This window comes from Molossus molossus, unplaced genomic scaffold (assembly GCF_014108415.1).
Source record: "Molossus molossus isolate mMolMol1 unplaced genomic scaffold, mMolMol1.p scaffold_m16_p_1, whole genome shotgun sequence".
Lineage (NCBI taxonomy): Eukaryota > Metazoa > Chordata > Mammalia > Chiroptera > Molossidae > Molossus > Molossus molossus.
In genome coordinates this window covers 128,381,051-128,395,597 of record NW_023425344.1, presented here as the reverse complement: position 1 = coordinate 128,395,597, position 14,547 = coordinate 128,381,051, and the positions used below count along the sequence as shown (strand labels likewise).

The 14,547-nt window shown below is 38.4% G+C and overlaps 1 protein-coding gene across 4 annotated transcripts in view; it reads right to left on the bottom strand.

The window, feature by feature from the left end:
- The window catches only part of NRP1 (neuropilin 1), a 156,687-nt gene that overhangs the window by 18,892 nt on the left and 123,248 nt on the right, over positions 1 to 14,547 (bottom strand). For 2 of the 4 annotated variants that reach the window (XM_036247225.1, XM_036247219.1), the window contains exons 10-12: positions 12,863 to 13,007; positions 4,633 to 4,737; positions 213 to 272 (exon numbers count right to left, since the gene is read on the bottom strand). In XM_036247225.1, the coding sequence (XP_036103118.1) occupies positions 213 to 272; positions 4,633 to 4,737; positions 12,863 to 13,007 (310 nt within the window). The remainder of the gene's footprint in view (positions 1 to 212; positions 273 to 4,632; positions 4,738 to 12,862; positions 13,008 to 14,547) is intronic. The other 2 variants (XM_036247242.1, XM_036247234.1) reach the window with 1 other exon arrangement.

Genomic DNA, 14,547 nt, shown 5'->3' with positions numbered 1-14,547 from the left:
AGGAAATCTCACTCCCTGCGCATATACATGTGGATAGAAGGAAAGCGATATTTATGGCTCACGCTTGGAGACCAGATGCTGCGTGGCATCTCTTTCCTAGGACTCTGAATGAACCGGGAACCCAGAAGTGCAGCAATGCTCTATTTCTGAAGGGAGTTTGGGGGAAGACAGGCATATGAAAAATCTACCACATATTCTATTTTATTTGATACCTGATTGTATTGTGCTGTCTATTATAGTTGGCTTTTCTGTGGTGAGCACAGTGGTACCACCTGAAAAACAAAACAGTAACATACAAAAGTGAGAGAAAGGAAGCATTGTAGGGAATATGGAGTAGAGAAATGTTGTATATTTACATACATTTGATAGAGGCAAACATTTTCCACAGAAAATCTTTCTTTTAATTCCAGCTATAGTCATTGTTTTACTTAAATTTTGCTCATTACAATATCTGGTTCAAATAAACTACAAACTATTTTTTACCCAACACATTTAGTCATAAAACATCCAGGAAGTAGGGAGAGTTTGAAACTTTGTTCCAAGGGCATTTCCTGATTCCCAGCCTGAGCAGGGCATGCAATTGCAACAGTAAAAACTGAGCCTCCAAATGTGCTCAGCAACTGGGGTACTAAACCTGACTGAGACCTCTAAGATTCAGTTTCCCAAGGTTTCAGATGTGTGCCTGCAGGGGAGTTGCGATCTATTTTAAAAACTGACATTTTAAACTGAGTAGCAGTAGTTCCTCCTCTTTTTTTGCTACAACAGTTATTTATTTTCCCCCAAGGACAGATATTCTGCCCAATATGCAGTTTGGAGAAGCTTCAGGAAAAGGAGGAGGGGAGAAACATTTCCTCATAGTTCCTCGCAAGTGGAGATTGCACAAATCTAAGCAATGTGAACTTTTAGTCAGTTTGGGTCAACTTTGACATTGCTGGTCAGGGGAGCACGTGAAGACTTAGCTGTGTCCTCTTTTTCTCTGTAAGCTCTTCCACTGTCCACTCTCCATCATGATACTTCTGTCTTAAATTTGCCCAACCAGAAGAATTGTTTGAAATCTTGTTGAAATTGCAGTTCCCAATCCACTTACCCTTCTCAGATCTCACTGAGAACCAGCCCTTGAAATCTAGAGTTCTGATAGCTTCTCAGGTGAATTTTATAATCCAGTAAGCTGGGGAAACACTACTTAGCTGTTTATTACCCAGGTTTTGTTTAGGTGTTTCTCCTTAAGAGTATCTGCATTGCAGACGGTAGTCAGAGTCAGTCTATTTGCTATCCTAAGAGATAAAGTCCTAGGCAAACTCAGAGTAAGAAAGAGTATAGGGTGGGCCCATATGATTGTCACAAAGAGTTTGGAGGTGGTTTTAAGGTACCATTGTAGACTTTCCAATAGTATCATTCAAGAAAGAGCTATGATCATCTCTGTTGTACCTGGCCCTGGTCCTATCCTGCAGCTCCCACAGATTAGAAATCAGCCAGATAATGCATCAGAGTTGTAGAATCATGCTCTTGGAATGGTATAAAGAATTCTAAGCTAATCATCTGCAGCATCAATTCATGTTAGTCCTGCTCTCAATAAATGTTCTGGCCGAGTGGCCCGTGTTCATGGCTTCAATGAAGCAGGCAGAAGAAGAAGGTATTATATGTACTGTGGGTTAAGAAGGTGAATCTATAATGGCAGAATTGGAAGGAGGCCAGAATACATTAGCATTCTGTTCCCAATGGTTTTATAGGAGAAAAACTCAAGGTGAAAACCCACTTTTTAAAACCGATATGCATTATCAATTTTGTTATAGGTTAGAAGCCAAACTCCGCTGTTGGGTACACACAGATCCAATGTGAAATCTGGCCTCCCCATGCCTTTAAAGGCAATTGTATTATCTAATGAGTTCAAAGGCATTTGCAAATGAATAACTTCAAGGTGAATTTTCACCTTGGCAAGAAATACAGGAGAGCAAAACCTCTCCTCATTTCCACGTACTTGGTACATTTCACCTGGAATTCAGTGTTGTTTGTAAGTAATGGGCATTTTACTACAATATTTATCTCTCTCTGTGTACAAATAGGTCACCCCAGGAGGAGAAATTAAAGCAACAACATCCGCTTTAAGAAAATGAATGCGGCTAAAGAGAGCCTTGATCCTAAACTCCCCCTCCTATCAGCGTTAAAGTGAGAATACTTTTATGCATGACCAATGAACATAGACAACAAGGCTGGGGATGGGGTAGTGGGGAAGAGGGGTCAATGGGGGAAAGGAGGGTGTCAGTGGGGGAAAAATGAGAAACATCTGTAACAAAAACAAATTAATAAATAAAACATTTAAAAAATAATAATAATTTGTTTTTATTGTACTAAACATTCAGGGTTTGCAGTTCTAATAGTAAAGCATATGCCAAAGTGAGGAAAGAGAATGCAGAGCTGTGTGTGTGCCTAGGATGTGACTTGTTCACATGTGAAAAGATACCTAACTTAGGAAATGGTTTTGCTCCTTGCAAACATTTATATATGAGCACACCTTTTTTTCAGAAAAGGATAACAAATAGCTTTACTAAGCAAACTTGGTTATAAGTAAGAAATTAATATCAAGCATGAAATGCCTTCTAAAAGTCCTTCTTGATGGGGGTGTGAAGTACATTATGAACATCCCAGAAGTTCTTTGTATTATGTATATGTTTATAGAATTATTGAGACAAATGTGCTGGCTGAGAAAATAACTTCCCCCCCCCATGGTAATATGTAAAAAAAAAACACAAACAAACAAACAAACAAAAAAACTAGAATGAAATTGTTTCTATGTACAAAAAAAAAATGATTTTAAGCCCCTGCCAGTTTGGCTCAGCGGTTGGAGCGTCAGCCTGCGGACCAGAGAGTCCCGGGTTCAGTTCCTACAATAGCTGTAGATAAATCATAACCTTATACTTGTAAAGGATTGCCCCTATAAATGAACCATTTTCTGTGGTATGTAACTCACTGCCATACACAATTTGTTCCAGGCTAACATACTTGCTCTATTTCATTTAAAGTTTAGTCTCAATTGATTCAGTAATGAATTGATGCAAAAATGAGAAGGTTGGTTGTTCTGATATGAGGAGTAAATCTGAGGCTTTGTCTTAATCAATATTAACTGACCATTTTAGGATATATAAAGAAAAGAGTCCTCTCCACAAAAGGCTAATTGAAAAGGATATACTGTGATGATTGCAGTCATTCCTTTTTATGAGGAATTTCACTATGGATGTGTGATAGGGTTTGCAGAAAGCCTGCGGTTTGTGGCAATGTTTACAGGCAACCCTGGGAAGGTCCCATGGGACCTGGTTCATAGAATGGTACTCTGATTTTTAACCTCAGCTATACGGTTTTCAGTTTGAACTTGACATCTTGCAAAGAAAATGCCTTCCAAATTAATTAGAGTAATTTTTATGTCTTATGGCTACGTATATACAAGCTTTGTTTTCAAAAGCTCATAGCAATGTAACATTTATTGGCCATGTGAATGTAAATCATTAACCTGGAAATTTGCAGGGAGACAGCCTTAGGAGGTGGGATTTAAAGGTAAACCCAGTACATGGTACTAAATTTCTGAGCTAGGTTTTATTCATTTATTTTATCTCAGAGTACAGAGCTCTCTTACTCCTTCAGAGGAGGGTTTTGGAAGTAATTGGAAATATACTTTGGGGGCATTTCTTTCCAGATATTACATAAATGTATTAGCCAATAACATTATGCACTATTATGAAGTTACATAGAAATTAATTATGTGGGTTCTCTGGATCATTTCTGGGTAAAAATACAGACCTGCATCTAAGGACTCATGTTCAATCTAAAATGAGAGTCAGATGCTATATGAAACAGCATTTTGACCCGGGTAGTAGTACAGGTCCCATTATACCTTTTGCAACAATAGGGTGAAAATCCTAGTGCCTTGGCTAATTTCCAAATGATGCAATCCCATTCCCCACTTGCCTAACATTTCCTCTGCCATTCCAAGTGTAAGATAAGGTCAATTTCTAGCTCTGAGGGTTTTAGAAGATTATGGAGTAATACTCTAAATTAATTAGTGAGGCAGTTGGCACACACCAGACTTGATATATTTGCTAGTCGGTGGCAATGTGAAATGACAACTAATTTTATCATTGAAACTTTTACTGTAAAATGATTTACAAAATCCTAACTTAAAAGCTGCATTTCATAAATTAGTTGGATAAAGGATCCACTCAAAAATGTATCCTCACTAGAAAAGAAAAATAAACCTTATAAAGTGTGTGGTTACATAATTAATGTGTTAATAAGGGGTGGGGGTTGAAGATGAGCAGCTGTTTAGCACTTTTTACCATGTAGAAGTTCTTATTCAATAAAGATAATCCTAGCATTGCTTCTGAAAATGCCTAAAATTAATGTTTCAAATGGCCATGGCTATTAAGAACAAGTTTTTACATGGATGACATGAGGAAATAAAGATGTGTGTCTTCTGCCATCACCCTGATGACCACCACCATGAGGAGTTACACAAATACAAACAGGCATTAATTAGGAGTTATGAGGAGTTACATAAATACAAGCAGGCATTAATTAGCTGGTCTCAATGACAGCATGAACTGAAATGGCACAGCAATGGGATGAAGATGGTTTCTGCACCTGTGAGCTGGAAGTCATCACCTGTTCCACTGTGGCAGTTGGCCTGGTCATCATCACATTCATCCACCAGGTTCCCATTGGGAGTGGTTGGTCCAGCTGTAGGTGCTGAAACAAGATCCAAGGATTATTATCTCACGTCTGAAATGTATTCTCAAGCCCTCTGGCTGTTGAATCTGCTAACACTTTTGCAGAAAACTAAAATGTGTGGCAAGGAAGCCAGGAGCATGGTTTACCTCTTTCAGGAGCTAAATAGACTTGAATTGTACAGAATCCATTGGGGACTGCTTTGTTTCAGTATTTGATCCATATCTGCTGAATAGAGTTGGTTGCCTTAGCATTTTCTATACTGTTATCTACATAAACATCCATTTTTTGTAAAGTTCTTGAATTTTCACCGGTTATTTATTCATGACCCTGGAGTACAGAACTTTGATTTTAGAGATACTTCAAGAACTATTTTTCCTTTCATTTTCAAGGTGCCAGAGAACTCACTTGTCATGAATTCTTTTATATTCTTAGTACTTACTAAGTTTGCTAAAGTCATATTATAAATATTTTCCCTCAAAGAGAGTCCCAACACATTCATTTTTAGATAAATATATATATGTATATGTATGTGTGTGTGTGTGTATATATATATACATATTTTTTTTAAGTAACTTTGTTTCCATCAACTTGTGATCCCTCTCCAGATCAGGTGTCTGAGAGGACTTGTCTTAGATATCTTGAGGTCTTTTTACCTTAACTCCCAGAGGACTGCATTCCACTGCTAGCAGGTATTCCCATATCTTTGAGTTTGTAGATGAAAGCTATCCAACATTAATCAAACACTGCTTTTGAAGTTCTTTGAATTTAGTTCGGTCTATTTTTTTCAGCCTGTTATTCATTTTTGCAATCTGTTTAATATTTTACAGTATTGGGCATTACATTTCATTTTATGAGACTAGAGATAATGTACAGTTCTCTTGATGTTTGAGAATCAGACAAGAGTGGGGGCCTGTTCTCTAATAGTTTCTTGCCAGTAGGAATGTGCTAGTAACTGTTGCTTTCTCAATAAAAATTTTACGTTGTTATTGTGCTGAAGTACTGAGCAGAGTTATGACAAATGTACAAACGTAGCCAATTTCAACTTCCTCAACTGTCCAAAAGCACACACCAAGTGTAACCCGGAAATCAGCACATATAGATATTGTGCACACTGTTTAGGCATACACTTTGTAAAATGCATACACAAATATTCCAGGCTCTACTTATTTTTTCAATTTTAATTTTTATATTTTTCAATTACAGTTGACATGCAATATTATATTGGGTTCAGGTATACAGTATAGGGGTTAGACATTTATATAACTTACTAAGTGATCATAATAATTCTAGTGCCCCCTGGAACCACATAGTTATTACAATACTATTGATTATATTCCCTGTATTTTATAGGCTGTATTTTATATCCCCACGACTATTTTGTAACTGCCCATTTGAATGTTTTAATCCCTTCACCTTTTTCATTCGGCCCCTAAACCCCCTCCCACCTGATCACCATTAGTTTGTTCTCTGAATATTTGAGTCTCTTTCTGTTTTGTGTGTATTTCTGCAGTGTCATTTATTATGTTTCCCATTTCATTTCTGATTTTATTTATTTGGGTCTCCTTTCTTTTTGTCTTGATAAGTCTGGTTAAGAGTTTTTAATCTTGTTTATATTTTCAAAGAACCAGCTCTTTATTTCATTGATCTTTTCTATCACATTTCAGACTCTATTTTGTTTATTTCTGCTCCAATCTTTATTATTTCCTTTCTTCTACTCTCTTTGGTCTTTTCTTATTGTTCTTTTCCCAGTTCCATTAAGTGTAAAGTTAAAATGTTTCTTTGAAATTGTTCTTCTTTCTTGAGATAGGCCTGTAATGCTGTGAATTTCCCTCTTAGGACTACTTTCCCATAGATAATGGGTTGCTGTGTTCTCATTTTCATTTGTTTCAGGGTATCATTTGATTTCTTTTCTGATCTCATTGTTAACCCATTTATTGTATAGTAACATGTTATTTAGCCTCCATGTCTGTGTGTTTTTTTCTTGTGATTGACTTCTCATTTCATATCATTATTGTCAGAGAAGATTAATAGGACTTTAGAGTTCTTAAATTTATTGAGACTTGCTTTGTGTCCTGTCATGTGATCTATGCTAGAATAAGTTCCATGTGCACTTCAGAAGAATGTATATTCTGCTGCTTTGGGCCAAAATGCTCTGAAGATATAAGTTCAATTCTTCCAATTTAGTGAGTCATTTAAGGCATCCATTTCCTTGATGATTTTCTGAATGGAAGATGTATCTGCTGATGTCAGTGGGTTGTTAAAACCTCCTACTATGACTGCATTACTGTCAATTTCTTCCTTTATGGTCATCAAGATCTGCTTTATACATTTAGGTGCCCCTATACTGGGTTCATAAATGTTTATAAAGGTTATATCCTCTTGTTAGAGTGCTCCCTATATCATTATGTAGTGTCCTTTTTTGTCTCTTACCATAGCCTTTGTTTAAAAGTCTGTTTTATAGATATAAGCATTGCTACCCAACTTTTTAAAATTTCAATTTGCGTCCGGCCAGTGTGGTTCAGTGATTGAGTGTCGACCCATGTATCCAGAGGTTGCTGGTTCAATTCCCAGCCAGGGCACATGTCCAGGTTGTGGGCCAAACCCTCAGTGAAAGGCATGTAGGAGGCGGCTGATGAATGTTCTCTCTCATGGATGTTTCCATCTCTCTCTCCCTCTTCCTTCCTCTCTCTCTAAAAATAAATAAATAAATAAAAAGAAGTTTAAAAAAATCTCAATTCGCATGATATATCTTTTTCCATCCTTCCACTTTTAGTCTGTGTGTATCTTTTGTTCTGAGATGGGTTTCTTCTACACTGTAAATATATTGGTCTTGTTTTACTTTTATTTTTTTCTTTATTGATTTTAGAGAGAGAAGAAGGGAAAGGGAGAGAGAGATAGAAACATTAATGAGAGAGAACATTGATTGACCACCTCCTGTATGCGCCCCCCTGCGGATTTGGCCCACAACCTGGGCAAATGCTCTGACTGGGAATCGAACCAGTGACCTCCTGATGCATGGGTTGATGCTCATCCACTGAGCCACACAGGCTGGGCTTGCTTTCTTATTCATTCAGCTACCCAATGTCTTTGTATTGGAGCACTTCAGTTATTTACATTTGAAGTGATTCTTGATAGGTACGTATTTACTGCCATTTTATCCTTTATAACTATGTTTCTCTGTTTTTTGTTTTTTTTTTTCTTCTTCTTCTTAAACATTTGTTGAAATACTGGTTTGGTGGTGATGACTGCCTTTAGCTTTTTGTTGTCTGGAAAGCACTTTATTTCTCCTTCAATTTTAAATGATAGCCTTGCTGAGTAGAGTAGTCTTGGTTATAGGTCCTTGCTTTTCATCATTTTGAATATTTTATGCCAATCTTTTCTGGCCTAAAATGTTTCTGTTGAGATATCAACTGACAGTTTAATGGCTGCTCTCTTTTAGGGAACTTGTCTTTCTCTTGTGGTTTTTAAGATTCTCTCTATGCCTTTAACCTTTGCTGTTTTAATTATGATATGTCTTGGTGTGGACCTCTTTGGGTTCATCTTGTTTAGGACTCTCTTCACTTCCTAGACTTGTGTGTCTTTTTCCTTCACCAGGTTAGGGAAGTTTTCAGTCATTATTTCTTCAAATACGTTTCAACACTTTGCTTTCTCTCTTTTCCTGCCGGTACCACTATGATGTGAATATTATTATACTAGGTGTTATTATACAGAGGTCCCTTAAAATATCTCCTTTAAATAAAAAAAAAAAAATTGTTTTCTTTTTGCTGTTCAAATGGGTGTTTTCTGCTACCCTGTCTTCCAAATTACTGATTCAACCTTCTGCTTCATCTAATCTGCTATTAATTCCTTGAAGTGTATCCTTCATTTCAGTATTGTAATCTTTATTTCTGACTGGTTTATGGTTTCTACGTCCTTTTTTAATATTTACTATTTCTTTGTGTGAAGTTCTCACTGAGTTCCTCTATTCTTCCCCGAAGTTCCTTCAATATCCTTATAACCACTGTTTTGAACTCTGTATCCAGTAGATTGCTTGCCTCCTTTTCACTTCTTTCTTTTTCTGTTTTGTTGTTGTTGTTGTTGTTGTTCATTTGGGACATGTTTCATTGTCTCCACATTTTTGGCTGTCTCTCTGTGTTTGTTTTATATATTAGGTAGATTCATTATGTTTCCCAGTTTTGGCTGGGTGGCTTTATGTTGCAGGTGTCTTCTGGGGCTCAGTACCACAGTATTCCTGATCCCTTGAACTAGGTGTTCCAGGAATGTACCTTGTGTCTGTTGTGTGTGCTATCTTGTAGTTGAGCCTTGATTGCTGTTGGCATGCCAGTGAGTTGGGTTGACCCTCAGGTTGACTAGCTGTGAGGACTGTCCTCGACCACAGCATATAAGCTGCTGTGTGGGTTTCTTTCCATGAAGCAGGATTTGTCATAGTTGGGTTCTGTTGCCTACTGAAACCACCTTTTGAGTTTGCCATTTGTGAAGCTAATTAGGTGGTGCTCTGTTGTGATCTAATGCGAGACACCTGGCGTGTTGGTTCTGGGGCCTCGTGGGAGAGACTGAAGTTCAGACCAATATCAGCTTCTCCTTGGTATTGACCTGGAGCCACATTGTATAAGCTACAAAGCTATCTTAGGTTGTTAACCCACTATGCTGTGGGGAATGGGTGTAGGAGAGGCCATTCTGTGAACCAAACGATGGCTGGCTGCCCCCATTAAATGATTTGGGGCCACTCAGCAATAGATATAGGAGTTCCCAAGACCACCTGCAGCCTCCTGGCTGCCTATAATGCATAGCTGCTTAAATGTCCTTATTTAGTATGTGAGATGGGTGGGGTGAGGTTTGAGGAAATAATCAGGGTGGGGTGAGTGGTGTTCTCCAGATGCAGATTCAGATTTGGTGCCAGTGTCAAGTCTGGGGTCACTCATTAAGAGATACAGGGCACTTGAGCCCAGCTACCACCTGCCTTAGGCCTCATATTTGAAAGTTTTTAAGAAACACTGCAGTATGAGCTAAGGCCAACTGCCACTGAAAGAGTCCCTGGTGGTTCAAGGACCCATGCAGGCTGTCAGCCCCTGAAAGAGCCTCTGGCAGTACAGGAAATCATCAGGGTTGGGTGAGTGGTGTTCACCAGTGTATGCATATTCAGATATGGTGACAGTTGAGCCTGGGTCCACTTATCAAAAGGCACATTGCACACAGAGGCCAAGCGCTTCCTTCTGGTGGCCTGTATATCTTTGAAAATTTTTAAGATAGACGAGTATAGGACAAGGCTGGCTGCCTGTGGCTGAAAGGGCTCCTGATAATGCTCTGGCAGAGTCCAGCTGCAAACTCCTGAAAGCTCTATGGTGGTGTGAGAGTTGTGTGGAGTAGGGTCTCAGGCAGTCACCATGGTGGGGAGAATCATGTTCACCAGGTTAATTTGGATTCAGATTTAGTGCCCATCTATACCCACAGGCCCTGTGGGAGGAGGCTCAACACAAGGACAATTGCAACTGTCTCTTTATTTCTCTCCCCAGAGCCACACAATTCAGCCTCTACTCATGCATCTCTTTTGTGACTACCATCACTCTCCCTTCGCTGGAACTCAGGCTGAGTGCCTATAAGTGATGGAATCTATACATGGCCACTTTAAGAGGGCACCTGTGCTTCCAGAAGCCCTCTATCTCAACCAAATTGATGAAATCACTACTGATTTTCACAGCCAGATATTATAAGGGCTCTGCTGCTCTAGGCTCTGGAGCCCAGCATGGGGCTGGGACTCTTTGCTCCTCAGGGGGAACCTCTACAGCCAACATATCCCTCCTTATTGTCAATTGCCACACATGGGTGTGGAACCAGCCTATTTTGCATCTCCACCTCTCCTACCAGTCTCAACGTGCCTTCTTCTTTATATCCGTAGTTATAGGACTTATGTTCAGCTAGTCTTCAGGTGGTTCTCCAGGTTGACTGTTCTATAATTTAGTTGTAATTTTGATGTAGTCATGGGAGGAGGTAAGCACAGCATCTACCTACTCCACTGTCTGGGCCAGAAGCCCCCAGGCTCTACTTATGTTCTCACTGAATTAATAAAATCCTCTGTAGCAATCCAGATGCTTGTCTTTGTGCACCTCACTCTTGATAATGTGCAAATTTTAAGTATTTAAACCTGTCTCTTCAGCTTGTTGGGTTTTTACATTCCATATGGTTTTTACAAAGGAGATATTCTACATTGGAAGTGGCCCAGAAAAGTACCAAGATTAAATTGAAAAAAGTACAAGCCAAATGATTTTCATGCCCTAATTTGAATGCTTAAAAATATGTGGTTCTCTAATTTTTCTAAAAAATTTAGAGTGCTAGCCCAAAATAAGATGAATATTCAGGGGAGGCTGAGATGTACCATATCTTTTTTCTGTATGCCTCTCAGTATCTCCAGTAGAACAAGGTACAACGTAGATATTTAATATGCCCTGTTTATTGATTTAAATTTTAAAAAGCACTCCCTTTCACCAATCCCGTAAAAAGCTTTAACAATACTTTCCTGGATGTTAGTTTTTCACATGGCTTGGGGAAACTTCCTTATTTCTGTGAGAGCTTAGAAACAACTACAGCAAATCCCTTCACCAACAATTTGTACCTCACTACAGAGTTGACACTGGCACACTGCAACCAGGCTCAGTCTTTTCAACAATCCACTCATTCCACCTCCTAAATCAGTGTTGATTCCAGAATCCAGGCTAAAGACTCATAGCAGCAGACTTACTTTTCCAGATGACCACATTTCTCAGTAAATTGAATGAAATAATCTACAGTTCACTCAATTTGCCCATCCCTCTTTTTCTTGGCACTTTTGCCAAAGCCCTGGCATATGGTCATTTGGGGGCTGTGTTGATAATGACTGGATAATTCAGAGGTCTGGGGCATGACTACTATATGGTAACATCAACTCAATAAAGAATGAGAAGTAATGGCTTGTTTTAAAATAAACACATAGAAAAGTAGCTACGAATTGTTCACTAGTATGGTGATTCATAGCTTAAGATTCTGTAGTGCATGAAAAAAATTTTATGATATTGTGCTCAGAAATGTAATTACATTTGGGTAGCTGAAAACACACATGATTTTGAAACCACAGGAAGATATTCAAAAAACATTCCTCAAAACAACTATGAGTACATGCTGAATTGATTAACATTTGGTAATAGCCATTCTTTGAGCTATCCTGGAGAAAGACCTTTATAGGGATGGAAAGGTTGGTATAAGGTTACTCATTGATGCATAAATCTAAGGCAAATGGGACTTCTAATGTATAAAAAAGTAAGTAAGTGGTATAATAAGCAACTATCATATCAATTTTTCAAACATTAATTTCATATATTATGTGATAAAAATTCAGGGAGGAAAACTATTTTAAGGTCAGTATGGAAATTAAATTTCTCCTTGATATGACCTTCAGATGATAACCTAGGTTTATGGAGTAACATCCTTAAACAGACCTCACTGTACATTCACATATATTATCTCATGTAAAATTCTGTGTCTCTGCAGCAGCTTCAGAAATTCATCAAAGAGAATGTCTTGATGTTTCAGTCTGTCAAATGCTACTTCCTGCTGGTATGCAATGGTAGTCAACTCTGCCTACATAAACCTAGATTAGACAATAGACTTCTACACAACACTAAAAACATCAAGGGGATTGGTGGTTGCCAGTGGTTGAGGGGATAGAAGTAGTGCAAAAGACTTTAATGGATAAAGGTTTTTACTCTGGAGTGATTAAAATATTTTTGGAACTAGATGGAGATAGTGTTTGTACAAATAATGGTGAATGTACTAAATGCCACTGTTTACTTTAAAATGGTGTATTTTGTATTATGGAAATTTTATTTTGATAAATTAATTTTTTAAGAAGTCAAAGGAGACAACTACACAGAATCCGAGGAGAGTTATGTAAGTAACCAAGACAAAAGTAGGATTCTGAAGACACTGTATTGGAGATTGGAGTGTTCTGGAATGTGCTAGAATGTTGAGAGACTGGCAGGCACAGAGAGGACCACGCAGGGGAAAAGACTGCAATTTACAAGAGTACCTTTGGGGTATAAATGCATGAAAAAAGGAAATTAAAGAAAACAACAACTAGGAAACAAGAAGGGACTTTGGAAATTGTAATTACCTTCTACTTCACAGCCTAGTAGCTCCATTCTTAGCCCTAGTCCACCATGAGTGGCTCTCTCAGGGTAGATCCTGATGAATCGTGTGGACAGGGGTTGGAAAGTCCGTAGCTCAGGTGTATCATAGTTGCTGTTGCCTTCAAAAGACTGTGAAGTATGAAAACACCAGTTATCACTAAAACCTTTCTTTCAGCAGAAGAGTCTCTCCTCAAATCTCTTAATAGAGCAGAGAAACAGGGACCATTCTACCACTTCATAAATGCCTGACATTCCTTTCATAAATGAGAAAGGAAAAAACAATGACAGCTTCTTGAAGAAGTGACAGGTGTCATTTCTCAGAAACTAGAGTACACACTGAAGCTATACCAGAAGCATATGCTGATATGCCTGGGAGAAGTGACACTTTTACCACTTCCTTGAGGGGGTGGTCAATGACCTAGGACGAGACCTTGCCACTTTTCAGAGTTTATAATAGACACCACATTTTCTTTCTTTTTTTTTTAGAATTTATTTTATTTATTTTTAATTTTGTTACAGATGTTTCTCCTTTTTTACCCCATTGACACCCTCCTCCCCATCCCCACCACCCCGTCCCTGGCTTTGTTGTCCATGTCCATTGGTTATGTGTACATGCATATAAATTCTGTGGTTCATCTCTTCCTCCCCCCCCCCACCCCTCTTCTGAGGGTTAGACACCACATTTTCAATAACTACTCTTGTTACAGTCTCTTAAATAGGTGGGTCCTCCAGAAGAGGGACAAATAAAATTGCTGAATTAGGAGATAGTTAATTTAATGTAGTACGAATGCTATTTACTCAAGAACTCAGGTTACAGCAGTGCCTTAAAATTCTATTTACTTAAGCAATTCTACCACTTGGAGGTATTTGTAGATAAAAGACCTTCTTATCTCAGGAAGTTAACAAGAATCCTGTCTGTTAAGTGATATTCCGGTGCCAGGTTGAATTGTGCCTCTTTGTCAAGCGCATTTCTAACTTGAAGTCACTGTGACATTTTTCAGGAGCTAGGCTACTCATTGCCGGTACTGCTGGATTATTTTATTTTTCTTTTTTACATTGATAAGAAAGTCAAAATCCTTGAGTGGAACAGTAAACTCATGGAGCAATGGCTAGGCTTGTTTTCTTTTTTCAAGACATGGATAAGCCTCCCTATATCCTCTTCTCTCAACACCATTGTTAACCCAGTCCAGAATGGGAGAGGGGGAGAGTTTAGAAAAATCACATGGCCTTATCATTGGGAGTGGCCTTTTACATATGATGTTTACTGGTGAAAGGCATTGTTCTAAGTGCTTAAAATATATTAATTCATTTAATCCTCAAGACAACTCCACAAGGTAGGTTCTATTATTACCCTTGTTTTACAGATGAGCCACAGAGAGGTCAAACATCTTGCCCATGTGTAAGGTAAGTGACAGAGCTAGGATTTAAACCCGGGCAGTCTGAACTGATGCCCTTTACTATCACACTGCTATGATGCCTCTGCCCTTCGAAATAATCTAGTCTAATCCTGGACGAGACTCTAAAACTTTTTTTAAAAAAAGAAATAATCTAGTCTAATCTTGTCATTTCAATAGATGAAAACACTGAGGTCCAGGAAATTGAAGTCTTTGCCTGAGTCCAGACACTTAGTTTCATTAATTTTTTTTGTAATACATTTTATTCTGGGCTA